The sequence below is a fragment of the Onthophagus taurus genome, chromosome 2, assembly GCF_036711975.1.
Source record: "Onthophagus taurus isolate NC chromosome 2, IU_Otau_3.0, whole genome shotgun sequence".
Classification (NCBI taxonomy): Eukaryota; Metazoa; Arthropoda; class Insecta; order Coleoptera; family Scarabaeidae; genus Onthophagus; species Onthophagus taurus.
This window is the reverse complement of record NC_091967.1, coordinates 6,018,726-6,032,834: the sequence shown is the minus strand read 5'-3', so window position 1 is coordinate 6,032,834 and position 14,109 is coordinate 6,018,726. Positions and strand designations below refer to the sequence as shown.

Sequence of the window (14,109 nt, the reverse complement as noted above, 5' to 3'; positions counted from 1 at the left end):
GAAACAAAATTTCTTTTAAATCGCTTTTATATTTCACGATTCAAACAATGACGACCTAAAATAAAATTGAGGTTATGTTAATTTTGACATTTGTAATAACCTTAAGAAACATGTTGAAAGAATTTCAACCGGTAATTTTAGCAGCTGGTAAAGGTTCTAGGATAACCGAATTAACGGAAAATAAACCAAAATGTTTATTACCGATCGGTGGAAAACCTATGGTTTGGTATCCTTTGATTAAACTCGAAAATTCGGGGTTCTCCGATGTAATCCTCCTTGTTTATGAAAATCAAAAAGCTGAGATACAAAATAACCTGGAAAAATTAGAACTTACCATCAAAATTGAGTATGTTCCTATTCCCCCCAACGAAGACTTTGGAACAGCAGATTCATTAAGATTTTTAAATGATAAATTAAACATCACTGCAGACTTATTAGTTTTATCTTGCGATTTAATTACGGACACCAGCTTAATTCGAGTTGTTGATTTATATCGAAGACATGAAGCCGCTATTTGCGTCTTATTATTTCAACCCCAAGAATTAGAAAAAGGATTTTTGGTACCTGGACCTAAATCAAAATATAAACCAGGTAAAAAAAATTTTTTAGTTAATATTTAAGTTGGTTTATATATTTTTTTATTTTTAGAGAAGGATATTTTTGGATTAGACCCAAAAACGAACAGAATCATATTTTTAGCATCAGCTAGTGATTTTGAAACTGATGTACCATTAAAACGTGCTTTATTATCAAAACATCGCCAAATATTAGCCTATAGCAACCTCGTAGATTCACACGTTTACATCATAAAAAATTGGATTTTAAAATATTTGAAACATGAGGAATCAATATCCACCATAAAAGGCGAATTACTACCTCATATTATAAAACGACAACTTTATAAACAAAAAAAATGTTCTGATATGGATGTTTCTGTTGTTAATACTCAAGATGCTAATGATATTTTTCATTTTTCAAAAGAAAATGATATTTATCATTTAATTAGAAATAATGCTACTTATAACGACCATTCTGGTGATTTAAAACCAACTTATCATGGTGATACAATTAGGTGTTACGCCCATATTGCTCCAAATAACGTTTTTGGATTACGAGTAAACACTTTGCAAAATTATTGGTTAATAAATAAAGAAATTATTGATCGTTGGCCAAGAATAATTAATGATAAACTTGAGTTGATTAAAATAGATCCAAAAGCTGAAATTAAATCGAATCAAGTCGACGAAAAATGTATTATTTGGGAATCAGCAAAATTATCAGAGAAAACATCATTTAAAAATGCTAATATTGGAGCGAATACTGAAGTGTCAAGTTTTTCAAGAGTTTTTAATTCAATTGTGATGAATAATGTTACTATTAAGGAAAAAGTTGCTATTGAAAATTGTATTATTTGCGATGGGGCTATTATTGAATCAGGATCGAAGTTGAAAGGATGTATTGTTGGATATAATCATAAAGTTTTAGAAGGAAGTGAGGTTATGAATGAGGTGTTAATGGATTCTGATCGATTAATGGAACTGTAATTGAAATTTGTGGAATTTTTTTATTGGTTCAGGTTTGTTTAAATTACTTTATTAATTATACATTTATAAAAAATCAAATTAAATGAAACAATGAATTTTTTTCAATCAATTTTAGAATCGTCTGCTTTAAAATCCTTTCCTTGGCGATTCTTTCTATATTGGTTTCTTGGTACATTATAATTACTTAAGAATTTAGAAAAATCCAATTCTTCACAATGTTATTTATAAAATTAAAAAAAAGTAAAACATAACCTTATTTTTTTATGACAGATGCTTCACGTTTGTGACTTTTGAGGTTATTTAGCAAATATTTTTATCTGGACGTCTTAGTTTTATCCCTTCTTTTTCATTAAATTGGTTAATCGGACCAAAGAAATAAAATAAACGGCCAAAAACCTAATAAGCCGTAACGGCGAATTTAGAAAAATCCTATTCTTCACAATGTTATCTTTATAAAACTAAAAAAGTAAAACATAACCTCATTTTTCTATGACAGGTATTTGACGTTTGTTTCATTTGTATTTTTAAGGTTATGTTAGCAAATATTTTTAACTTTGTGGAAATTTTTTATTGGTTCAGGTTAGTTTAAATTACTTTATTAATTATACATATATAAAAAAAACAAATTAAATGAAACATAGAATTTTTTTAATGTTATTCTCAATCAATTTTAAAATCACCTCCTGCTTTAAAATCGACCTTTTTCGTTGTCGATTCATCAATATCAGTTTCAGAAGGCATAACGCTTTTCTTTCTGTAAGCTTGATAATAAAAATTTGCAAATAGAACAACCAAAGTCCATAAATAAATTACAGTAAACCAAGATAACCAGTTTGATGCTTTACAATTGTTACGATATCCAACTAAAATATGTACCATTACTACGATAAATTGTAACTGTAACAAAAATTTATTAATTTGTTAATTTTAAATTTAGAATTACTTAATACTTACTAATTGTATTTGTGTTAAGTATTTTTTCCACCATAAATATTTTTGCATGTGAGGACCAATTGCGGCTAATAAATAATAGAGATACATTATGATGTGTATAAATGAGTTAAACATAACGCTGAGAAACGCTTGCCCCCCTGGTGAATACAACGTGCCTAGATACCAATTGAAAATCATTGTGGAGTGATGATATATGTGCAAAAACGTAAGTTGATTTCTCTTTTTTCTTAAAACAAAAAACACCTAAAAGATAATTAACTTAACTTTTTTGATATAAATCAATGATAAAATTTTACCGTATCGCAAAGATCGATAATTTTTGAAACATAAAAATACCAAAAAGCTGTTGCCATCTAAAAGAAATAATTAATTTTATCAAAAATATTAATTTGTTTGAAATTTATTCCTTACCCTCATGTTTAATGGTGTTGGGTTTGGATCGTAATTGGTACATTGTAGTTTATAATTATTTAAATACGCTGAAGTTATAATTTCCTTAAAAATGTATACTGAATACAACACTTGGAACGAGTTATACACAGTTAATAAGCCTCTTAATTTTAAGCCTTCCTTCTTTTCCATCAATTTATTTAATCCGACCAAAGTGATAAAATAAACGGTCAAAATCCCAATAAGCCATAACGGCGAATTTAGAAAAATCCAATTCTTAACCCTGTTATCTTTAAAAAAGAATTAAAAAAATTAAAACATAACCTCACTTTCTTATGATAGATACTTGACGTTTGTTTTAATTGAATTTTTTAGGTTATGTTGGTTAACAAAGATAAAAATGATAGAAAAAATTTTAATTTTTACCTGGAGGACCTAAATATTCCTGAAGGAATAAAGGAATAGCTTCTTTTAATAATACACTCATACTTTTGATTACTTAGATAACAGGAAAATTCATTTTTTTCTATCAAAATTCAAAGGTGATTTGATTCCAAATTAAGTGGGAATTAAAAGAACTAAATTGGCGGGAAATTCGAAACTAAATTTATATAAAGCTTAATTTCACGTTTTTATTTACAAAAATAGTATACACGTTCAAAGTACCTTATAAATAATATTTTTTTAAATATAAACAATTTTAATTTTAATTAAGTTACGGGGTTACTTTTTAAATTATTTTAAGCAATTATAATGATCGATTGTCTGAAATTGTAAAAATAACCCACATAACTATTCTATTTACAGAAAAGAAACTAGAACTTTAAAATTAACAATGCCTTTTTCCGTATTAACACAATTTTCAAAATAACCGAGCACCTAATTAATAGATAATGTATTTATCCTCGTTAATTTATTTTTTTTTATTATTGCAAAATACTTTTCCACCCACTTTGTTTTAAATAAATAAGTACTTTTTAAGACTTAACTTGTTTTGTTCTCTCTTTAATTTTTTCTATAGATTTAGAGGCACTGACGGCAAAAAAAATTTAAACAATTAAATAAACTTACAAAAAAAATTGTTTTTTAGCTATAACTTGGTACGGAGACCCCTGAGTGATTCATAAAAAAATACTACAAAAAAAGGAAAATTACAAGAGAGTTCATACAAAAAAAAATTTTTTTTTTAATAATCGCTAATAAATAAATCTATCTACACAAAACTATACAAAAAAGTACTTGTACCTTTCACATCAACAAATAAAGAACAAAGAAAACAAGTACTAAGAAAGAAAATAATGAGGAATTAATTAATTATTGTAAATTTGATTTATTATCTAATCACTAATCGATTTTTTTCCCGTTTTGAGTAACGAACCCTTTATTTACTCCATTAGAATAACAGGCGACTTTTGAAAATTCACTATCCATGTAATTATTTTGTATTCCATTCATCTTTGATTCACCATTTTGATGTTGCTTATTATCGTCAGTATCCACAATCTAAATACAAAATTATTAACTTAATTTAAAAATTAAAAATATTAATTCAATTAGCAGAAACATATTTTCACTTCTTTAGTATACAATAATCATAACTACATTGCTTGTCAGGTAAATAAAGCCGAGGATGCTTGCGGCCGAGAGTGAAGTTGCTTAAAGATACAACGCGATCGAGGAATTCCCTCGGTTTTATTCTTACAAGCAACGATGTAATTACATAAATAGTTATTGTATACTGAGGCACAAATTACAATGCGATGTAAATATGATACAATCATAACCCAAGTAATGCAGAAAGCCCTACTACTTACTGCCACTTGGTGCAGAAGCAATGGGCTCAACTTTAATCCAAACAAATAATAAATCGAAATAGTCATACTAGACCAATGGTGGGCAAACTGCGGCTCTTTGAAGGATTATTTCTGGCTCTCGATAAATGTACCCGAGTTCCTTTTTTCCCCTTTTTTAATATATACTACTAATACTTAATAAGCTAGTATCAAGGAGCTTGGCCACCCCTGTACTAGATAGTAAGTTAAACTGGATCTCCCACATAGTGAAGGTGAGGAAAAAGACCATCATGGCTAACCAGATCTGCCGCAAGTGGTCTTAAACCACGAATGGCTCACTGAGCCAGCGTAGCAATAAACAGACCCATGGTTGCCTATGCCTCACTGATTTGCTGGCCAAAAACAAAAAGCACAACTACAGCTGACACAAATCCAGCGGATATCATTTTTACATTTTGATAAGTTTAACCACTTAATGCCAGGGATTGATTTTCTCGGGATAGCGCAAATCGGAACACATTTGATGCGCGAGAGGGTCTCGTTCGAGATGCTTAAGTGGCTAATGAAAAGCGATTTAAGCAAAAACCATGAAGATTATCTAAATCAGATTGCAATCTAGAGCAATCAAGAGGTGATGAGATACGGAGATAGAGTTTTAAATCGTCAGCGTACATTAAACATTGGGCATAATTAACGACGAGTCGTTAAATATGTCATTAACATAAATATTAAACAGTAAAGGGCCTAGATGGCTAACCTGGGGAACACATTAAACGGCTAAATAATACAGAAATTTGGTTGCCTTGTCAAGTCATTAATATCGTTGAATGAACCAGCAACCACCTCCAGCATCATTCTACTTTGTGGAGATCAATTTTGACTTCTTATTTGAGTTTTTTTTAACGAAATTAAATTTTTAATGGTTACATAATCAATAAGTAAACGGACATGACTTTTAGTGTCATTTGGGTTGCCTATATGTCTATGCTTATTAACGTTTTTTTAAAAAGAATACTTTTTTATTATATTTATTAACTCTACTTACCATACAAAAACCAGAATTTTTCACAGCCTTTTTTTCTCTGCTATATTTAATTTTATAAAAATCGCTAAATAAAAATAAAAACATAATTCCATGAATCGCAATCCAAACCATTATGATTCTTGGATAATCGCAATCTTTATATAGTAAAATTTGGAATTGATGCGTAAAAATAGCGACGAATTGTACCATTTGGAACGTTGTTAAGTATTTTTTCCACCAAATGTATTTTTGATATTTCGGCCCCATCGCTGCGACCATATAATAAAAGTACATTACGATGTGTACGAATGAATTGAGCAATGCAAAAAATGTACTGTGGCCACCTAATATAAAAACAAAATGTTGGTAAATAAATACATAAATAAATAGGAGCTAAAAAGAATTACCTGGAGCAAATTTAAGTCCCATCCAAACCGAAAATGGCATACAACCATGATGAACAACATGTAAAGTCGACACGTGACTATTTTTCTTTCTTAAAATGAAAAATAACGTATCGAAAAACTCCGTGAATTTCGAAAAGTAATACCACCAACAAATATTTGCCATCTAAAATAAGGAAAATTAGTTTTGTTTTAAATTTTTATTTAAACGTTTTTACTCTTAAAGCCATTGGACTGTAAGAATAATCTACAGGTTGACACCTAAAACTATAGTGTCCTCCCCAACCACTCATTAAGTACTAAAACAAATTTAAAAGAAAAGTTTAGCTTAAAGTACACTTTAAGTATTAACATTTTACTTCGTAAAATATCCATAAGCTGAACACCGTTTGAAGAAAATTATAAACTATCAAAACATTCCTAAGATTTAACGGTTTTCGATTCTCCATTAGTTTTGGTCCTAAAACCTTTGAAAAATAAACGTAAAAAATGCATATTGCTAATGTTGGTAACGGACTTGACATCATCCACCAATCGTTTACTCTTGGATCTAAAAAAAAATAATAAATAGAAATTAACACTAAACCAAGAACTAGAAAAATTTAGTGTTCTAGTTTTAATTCATTTCGGACTCACAACCCGCCGAGTGTAACTGTGTAAGCACTACTGGGAGGTTAATATATGGATAAAGTTACGAAAATGTTTAATAAAATAATGTTGACACCGATATGGTTAAAAAACAGATTAATTTGACTATAAATAGTAAATTATTCAGTACCAATTCTAAGCTAAATGAATAATTAAAGACACAAAACCATAGCAAACACACGATTTGTACGTAACATCTAACATTTTAATGAGTACCAGACTTGTTTACTGAGAAACTAAAAATCTATTAATTATTCATTAATCATCATAAGTTAATCATCTTAATCATCAATTGACTTAATCATCATAAGTCAATTAATTAAAGATGAATAAAAAAAATTAATGATTAAATTAAATTTCTTTGTCGTAATAAAGATTAATTGAAAGAAGAGTAACATGTTCACTTTCACTTTGGATTGCAAAAAAGAAAAATAAAGAGAAATAGAAGTGTTTATTTTGGAATGTGTGAAAATGTAATGTTTTTTTTTTCATTTTGATTCTTATTTCAAGGCTGCTTCTTATTTCATAATAAAAAAGTCTTTTACTAACGATAAGATTGTGTCGTGAAAAAAAAACTGTTTAACCAGCAAATAGAAAGTAAAATTTATAATTTCGGACTTTGCTATGAAAACACACTTTTTCTTTCTTCCTATTTTTCGATTTCTTTATAATTCAGTTTCCGTGTTTCGTTTTAATAAATGTGTTACGTAAAAAACCTGAATCTCGAATGCCCTATTTAACAACAATTTCCAATTTACCTCACTATTTTACATAATCGATTATCCTTCCGACTATTTTTTAACTAATTAATTAGATCGGTTCGATTAAAATTAAAAGTGAAGAAGGTCGTTTTCTGCAATCAATACTCTTCACCTAATTTTTTTTTCTACGTCAGCTATAATAAAAATTCTTTTGGTGAATGTGCATTTTTTATAATTCTTTTGTTATTAATTTTTCTTCCTTTTTTGTATTTCGTAACTTAATGGTGATGATGGTTGATTTCGTAACTGATTCTTATAAACAAAACCGATGACATACTTTTCATTCGTCTACTTCTCTTGTTGTGGGGAGTTCTTAAGACTCCCGGATCGCTTCACTTTTTACTTGATTATATAAGATTCTTGACAAGAAGAAAGTTAAAAGTTGCGAAACGTACTTCTTAAACGTAATAAACACATTATTTTTTGATTATGGAAAGTCATCGAATTTGTCCAATAAAATGTTATTGAATTACAAAACATTAAATTCATTGTATTTCTATTTTCAGAGATAATTTAAGTAAAGTGTAAATGATTTGTTGTCTGCATTGAAAGTAGGGCAAGGTCAAAATGTAGTGGAATAAGTTGCAAAAATTCAGGTTTCTAGAAAAAAATTGATTGTAATGCAAATTATTAAAAGTGTCGTAAAATCCATATGGAATCTTGATGTGTGTATTATTAATACACCGACTAAAAGTAATATGGATCCTTTGTTATCTATATTAATTCGTTATCTTTTTCATTTAATGTTATAGTTATAACATATCCAGTTAAGCTGAAATGTTTTTCTGTAATTGGATTTAGAGGTGTTAATCGCAAGGTTTCTCTTTCTTTTTTATTTATTTATTAAAGTTATTCATTTATCAGGGATTTGGGCATTAATAATTTGGTTTGTTTTATATAATTTAGTTAATACATGTCAAATTCTTGTAAAGTTGATGACAGTTGGTAAGATTGACAGCAAATTTTGTTATATCATGTTTTGGCATTCATTTATGTCACAATGACGTTTAAATTTTCGTTAAACATGTTACCATAAAAGTCCTAGAAATAGATATTTAACAAATGTGTTATACTCTGTTTTTAAACCAGGAGGAGTATTTTAAATTTATCACCAGATTGACCTTGCACGTGGTTGGTTGAATGCGAGGAAGGTTCACACACAGGCAATTTTGAATTTGAAGGTTAGGTTATTGACAATTCGACAGTTTCGTGTCATTATTGTAAATTTTGTGTTCTTAAACCCTTCTTTATTATATTTTGAAATAAATACACTCATAACTTCAATGTTAATTTGTATGTTTAGTGTTGACGATAACAAACGAAAATAAATACAATAATAAGTAAATAAATAAATAATAATTATTAATTTAAATTTACCGCCAAAATATCTAGTGATATTTTCTGGTGATTTTTCCTAGTGTAAATCTGACTTTCGCGTTTACTCCTCCTGGTTTAAAAACAGAGTATAGAGGTGATGAAAAAATGGTTCCAGGATATCAATGTGGAGATGAAGAGAACTAAGGTGAAGGTAATCAAAATCATAACAACCGCTGGCAGTTGGGATGCGAGAAGCGGCAATAAAAAAGCTGTAAGTACTCGCTAAATAGAATAGAATAGAAAAAAAAACATTTTTTGGTTTATTATTTATGCACAAAAAAACGAGCGGTGCCTGTTAGTACCTCAAAACTAAAACTAATGATTAAAAAAGTTGTAGATAGCGGCAATTTCGTTAAAAAGATATGTTTTACCGATGAAGCAACCTTTACATTGTGTGGGAATGTAAATTAGTGTAATGTAAGGTATTGGAATTATGTAAATCCCAACGGAATGCGTGAAAACCGTATTTACAGATTGGGTATAGTTTGCAATCAATTAATTGGGCCTCTTTTATCTTTTATATTGATTTGTTATTGTAGATTGTTCTAGTTATTGTTCTAGAAAACAGTTATTATTCGATTAAGAGTTATACTTTAATACCTCCTAATTGGTGTGAAGTAGGTAACAGTTGGTAACATTAGCAAGAAATGTCACAATGACGTTTAAATTTTTATTAAAAAAAAAAAAAATCAATTTTTTTTTATATTTATACCCAAATAAAACTATAAATCTCATTTGATATAAAATGTATTAAATAGCATAAAAATATTTTTCAAATTAATACAAATTGTGCCCCAGCGACACATTTTTTTTTACGATTTTTTTTCTATTCCAATTTCTGATTTCTACTTTCTTTCTTTCATCGGCCGAAGTATAAGCGTGAAAGAATTTAACCACGCCACATACTATTTAAAGCAAAACCAACGGTCACAAAATCTCTTCCTGTATTGAATACCAAAAAACCTTTTACCACACAAAATTTATTTAAGATTTAAAAACGAACTTATTTAAATAGGTTTAATTCAATCTGACCCATTTAAACTATTTCTAAACCTAAAAACGACCCTCAATCGTAATAATAAATTATTAGAAGAGATCAGGAGGTTAAATTCCAACATTTGAGATCTTAAATTAAACCGAATTCGTTTTAAGCAAGGAAGTTGAATAATATTTTTTTTTTTTACTTACCACTTCTATTATCCATTAAATCATGGTACTTTTCCAAAATATTTGAGACGAGTTGTGCCATTTTTTATGGAATTGAGGACTTCTTTCACTTGGTGGTCTGCAATCAAAAAACAATCTCGTTCACTTTGCGATTCCTTTCGAAACTGTCCAACATAACAACAACAAAAAAAATAGACTATTTCGTGTATCTAATGGTCAGTTGGCCGAATAATTTGGGTTACTTAAAAAAAATTAAGAGTTTCACCGGAGAAGAAGATAAATTAAACGGATTGCGTTCTACTTTTTCTTTTCTAAACCAAGACAAAATCAAAATGTTCCATTTTACAATTTCTTTTTTTTGAGAAAAATAGAAAAATTAAAAATAGATTACGTTTTTTATTACAATTTAATTAATAAAATAGGGCAAATCAGTCGATACCGATTTTAATTGTAATTAATTTTAATTTAAAAGGTCGTCTAGAATTATCTTATTATTTCCACGTGAAAACTAGATCTATTGCAATTTAACTAGCTTTACACGTGTAATTAGTACAGTTCTAAATATAATAGTTTAGATCGATGGTATATTGATAATTGATGTAAACACCTTTCGTAAATGGGAAAACCATTTCATTTATTTAAAATAATTGATCTAAAACGGTCACTTCATTTTCTTACTTAAACACTGTGGTTACTTAAAGTTTGGACAACAATTTGTTTAAAACTATAATTAAATGCAAATAGCGTTAAATTAAATTTACATTTTATCCAACAATAAAGTAATGCAAATAAGTTGGTGTTAATACCTTATACACACATATTGCTATAATTTTGCGAATCGTTGACGAAATTTTTTTTTTTTTTTTTTCATTAAATCAAAGATTGTTACATCATTTGTAAATATGTAAACTCTTTGGTTTCTTATGGTTGCGGAAATACATATTTTGAAGGTAAGCGATGTTTTTCAGCAAACATAATTCGTCGTTTAGCATAGAAATGCTAAAAGGTGCACATACACTACACTTACGTTATTTCAATAACTAGCAATGACCTTGACGCTATCATCTTTCTATTCAATAAAAAAAACCGGTCGTTTACTTTTATATAAACACGAATAATAAATTTATGTAACGCAAATTTAATAAAAACGATATTATTAAGAATTTTATATCGTACTTAAATAAAAGTTTTGATATCTTTGTAATTTTTTCTTAATATTCAAAAAATGTTATCTCTTTTATTTATTCAATGTTACGAAATACAGTTTTTAGTCTACCTACAACGAAAATAGATTGAGTGGTAAAATAAAATAAGAGTTTAATTTGTACTTACTAAAATTAAGTACATAACAATACAGTACGTAATAGAAATCAATAGGTGGCGTTCACACTTAAACAAACTGTACTGAAAAGTACAAAGTGTACTTTGATGGTACATTATTAAGAAAAATCCTTAGAGATGAATCATTATTTTCTCTAAAATAAAGATTCACACCTGACGGTGTTGCCTAATCGGAATTCTTAAAAGATCGCCTTCAACTTGGAACTATGGCGCAATAATAAATAGACTTAATACTAGGTTGCACATTTTATTTTTAAATTGTCAAATTTCGTATATCCCTTTAATTTAAGTAAATAAATATATTTTAATAAACTTTTAGTGTACATCGGTCATAAAGACCACTTCATTAGCATGGTTTAAAAACTTTGTTGTGACCTAGGTACTTTGTTGACATTTAATGTGAAACTTGGTTAAATTTCGTTTTGACATCCAAGCTTGAATTGCAAAAGTCAAAACCGTACGTAATTTTTTATCTGTAATTATGTAAAATTTTTTCTCAAATTCAACGTTGTAGCTAATCTCTGGTGCGATAACTACAACGCCAACTCTAGCAATGGATGTTCTGCTTTGCCTATCTCCTTTGAATTTTGCATATAGAGGAAGTGGTCAGAACTATCATTTATAAGTTTAAGTTTGTTGGGCCAGAGCCAGCAATTGGTATATCATTTGCGATGGCCAAACACTAGATTGGACTGTGGGCTGAAGTGAGACTTCGCCTACTGTGGACCAGTTCTGAATGACTTTTTACCGTGCAAGGCATTAATGTTCGTTAAGAGCATTGAATTGCACGGTGAAATTTGATAGTGTTATCTATCGGTGTACAATAGATCTTTGAGGTCGCGGTGCAAGTTTGGTTGGTTCTCCTATTCTATATATAATTTATGTAAGGTAATGTAGTTGTAAATTTAGGTGAGAATAAAATTATATAGCATAGTTTAATTTTTTTTTAAATACCTGTCAAAGTGAAATTTTTAGGGTTTCTATTGGTGTTATCTAGTAACATTTTTAGTAACTCCCAGTTAGTTGCGCTTTTTTTATACTTTTATTTTATTTCAATTATTAATGCATAATTATAAAAAACCAAAAACTTAATTTTATTCTTTTTAAATAACTAGTTCAAACGTCAGCGTGACATAAGTTGATTTCAAAACATATTAGAACTAAATTCCCTGTTGATCTTGCCAACTGTCACCAGCAATTTGACAGGTACTATACAAAAATAAACTATATTATATAAAGCAAGTGTTTTTCTAATAAGAGTGTAGAGTGGTTGAAAAAATTAAATTGATATATTCTTATTCATGGACAGTTGCAACTTTTACTTTTCCTCGTTTTATAATAACTCATATTCTCACTCCAAATTTAACACTGACATCTCTGAAAAAAAAAAAAATTAAAAAAACGTGGTAAATTTAATGTAGGTATTTTTACAAAATCTCTTAAAATATTTCATCTAAGAAAATGTAAATGTAATTTTTCATTATTCATGTGCGATTATTCGGTTTCTTCGTTTTAGACGTAAATGTTTGTTATTGTTATTGACAGGTAAAATTTTCTGAAAGGAATTTTTTTTAAGCTTTTAATTAACAAACAAATATTTTAATTTTGGAAAAGTTATTTGGAAGATTACTAAACCATTATTGTTTATCATTTTTAGGTATTATAAATCGTTCTGAGTCATCGGAAATATGTTCTCTCATTTATTAAATTTATCAGTTGATTTGGTAGGAGTAAAACGAGTCATAGTAATTTCATTCTATCTTATTCAGGATAATTTTAGATTTCGTGTAATGTGTTATTTAAATTTTACCCTATTTCACTTTCTAGGGCAGTAGTAATGACGTAACACAGGGTTTATAGACCAAGTAGTTTGCAGCATAAAGGGTGCGGTCAAAAACCCTCCCATAAAAAACCCTTTTTATTCTTTCCTTTCGTCCAGTTATAAAAAAATAAAATTTTTCTTTTTCTTTTCTTAAATCCTTTTATAAACCAACGTTTTTTCTAAGAAGTCATTTATGTATTTTATTTACTTTACAGTTACCGAGTTACACGTTATCTTAAACACCAACGTAACATAGTTAAAATCAAATTGAATGGATAAAATAAAGCAAATATTAATAAAAAGAAACGTTGTACTCACCTTAAGTGTAATTTTAAAATAACTAATTGATTTTACACGATTTTTCTAAATTAAAATTCTTTCTACACCCTTCTTTTCCGTTATTTCTTGAACGTCTCAACAAACAACCGGTAGTTGTTTAAAACGTTTCCGGTTGTTTCACTTTGAAAAATATTATCAAAAAGTACTTTTTTTCCGTGGTTTATCACGAATAATTTTAACCCTCCTTTTCACCGGCAATTAAAATCAATACACTCGCGTTTTTTGGATGAAAATTTTGTATAAATAATAAAATTTATGGATTACAATTTATCTAGATTCTTCTTCTTAATTCTTTTACACATTATTACCCGCTAAAATTGATGTGTTTGTTAATGTATTTTTTTTTCTATGGAGCCGTAGGCGTTGGCTTTTGGCGGGTGGCACGGCGTCTAACTATTAAAAGCCCGGCGATATATGTATCGAGAGAGTGAAGCTCTGGGTCGAACTCGAACGGCGGCGACGACTCAACTGGGGGGCCCCGGATTCGTCCGATTCGTTACTGGTTGGTTGGTTGGTTTTACAACGGACGAAATTCCTCGCGGATC

The 14,109-nt window shown here is 28.7% G+C and overlaps 3 protein-coding genes across 3 annotated transcripts; 1 reads left to right on the top strand and 2 right to left on the bottom strand.

Annotated features, from left to right (window-relative positions):
• Positions 1 to 14: 14 nt before the first annotated feature.
• On the top strand, positions 15 to 2,587 carry LOC111427418 (eukaryotic translation initiation factor 2B subunit gamma). Its single transcript, XM_023062556.2, has 3 exons — positions 15 to 591; positions 649 to 1,576; positions 1,660 to 2,587. Exons 1-2 carry the CDS (start codon positions 75 to 77, stop codon positions 1,542 to 1,544), a joined length of 1,413 nt encoding a protein of 470 aa, XP_022918324.1. The 5' UTR covers positions 15 to 74; the 3' UTR covers positions 1,545 to 1,576; positions 1,660 to 2,587.
• LOC111427613 (very long chain fatty acid elongase 2-like) lies at positions 2,176 to 3,447 on the bottom strand. The gene is made up of 5 exons (XM_023062839.2): positions 3,315 to 3,447; positions 2,910 to 3,178; positions 2,795 to 2,851; positions 2,499 to 2,741; positions 2,176 to 2,441 (listed from the first exon to the last, which is right to left on the bottom strand). The coding sequence occupies exons 1-5, from the start codon at positions 3,373 to 3,375 to the stop codon at positions 2,205 to 2,207; spliced, it is 867 nt and encodes a 288-aa protein (XP_022918607.1). The 5' UTR covers positions 3,376 to 3,447; the 3' UTR covers positions 2,176 to 2,204.
• Positions 3,448 to 3,494: 47 nt separating this feature from the next.
• Positions 3,495 to 14,095, bottom strand: LOC111427612 (very long chain fatty acid elongase AAEL008004-like). The gene is made up of 7 exons (XM_023062838.2): positions 13,544 to 14,095; positions 10,084 to 10,180; positions 6,469 to 6,659; positions 6,328 to 6,408; positions 6,113 to 6,275; positions 5,727 to 6,049; positions 3,495 to 4,391 (listed from the first exon to the last, which is right to left on the bottom strand). Exons 2-7 carry the CDS (start codon positions 10,142 to 10,144, stop codon positions 4,233 to 4,235), a joined length of 978 nt encoding a protein of 325 aa, XP_022918606.1. The 5' UTR covers positions 10,145 to 10,180; positions 13,544 to 14,095; the 3' UTR covers positions 3,495 to 4,232.
• Between the last annotated feature and the right edge of the window lie 14 nt (positions 14,096 to 14,109).

Excerpts from the sequence above, each read along its gene's own strand:
- LOC111427418 (XM_023062556.2), top strand. The coding sequence starts at position 75 with ATGTTAATTTTGACATTTGTAATAACCTTAAGAAACATGTTGAAAGAA. Across the intron at positions 592-648 it reads TAAATCAAAATATAAACCAG|AGAAGGATATTTTTGGATTA; the intron begins GTAAAAAAAATT and ends TTTTATTTTTAG.
- LOC111427613 (XM_023062839.2), bottom strand. The coding sequence starts at position 3,375 with ATGAGTGTATTATTAAAAGAAGCTATTCCTTTATTCCTTCAGGAATAT. Across the intron at positions 2,742-2,794 it reads TTATCGATCTTTGCGATACG|GTGTTTTTTGTTTTAAGAAA; the intron begins GTAAAATTTTAT and ends ATTATCTTTTAG. Across the intron at positions 2,442-2,498 it reads ACTTAACACAAATACAATTA|TTACAATTTATCGTAGTAAT; the intron begins GTAAGTATTAAG and ends TTTTTGTTACAG.
- LOC111427612 (XM_023062838.2), bottom strand. The coding sequence starts at position 10,144 with ATGGCACAACTCGTCTCAAATATTTTGGAAAAGTACCATGATTTAATG. Across the intron at positions 6,660-10,083 it reads TTTAATGGATAATAGAAGTG|ATCCAAGAGTAAACGATTGG; the intron begins GTAAGTAAAAAA and ends ATTTTTTTTTAG. Across the intron at positions 6,276-6,327 it reads ACAGTCCAATGGCTTTAAGA|ATGGCAAATATTTGTTGGTG; the intron begins GTAAAAACGTTT and ends TCCTTATTTTAG.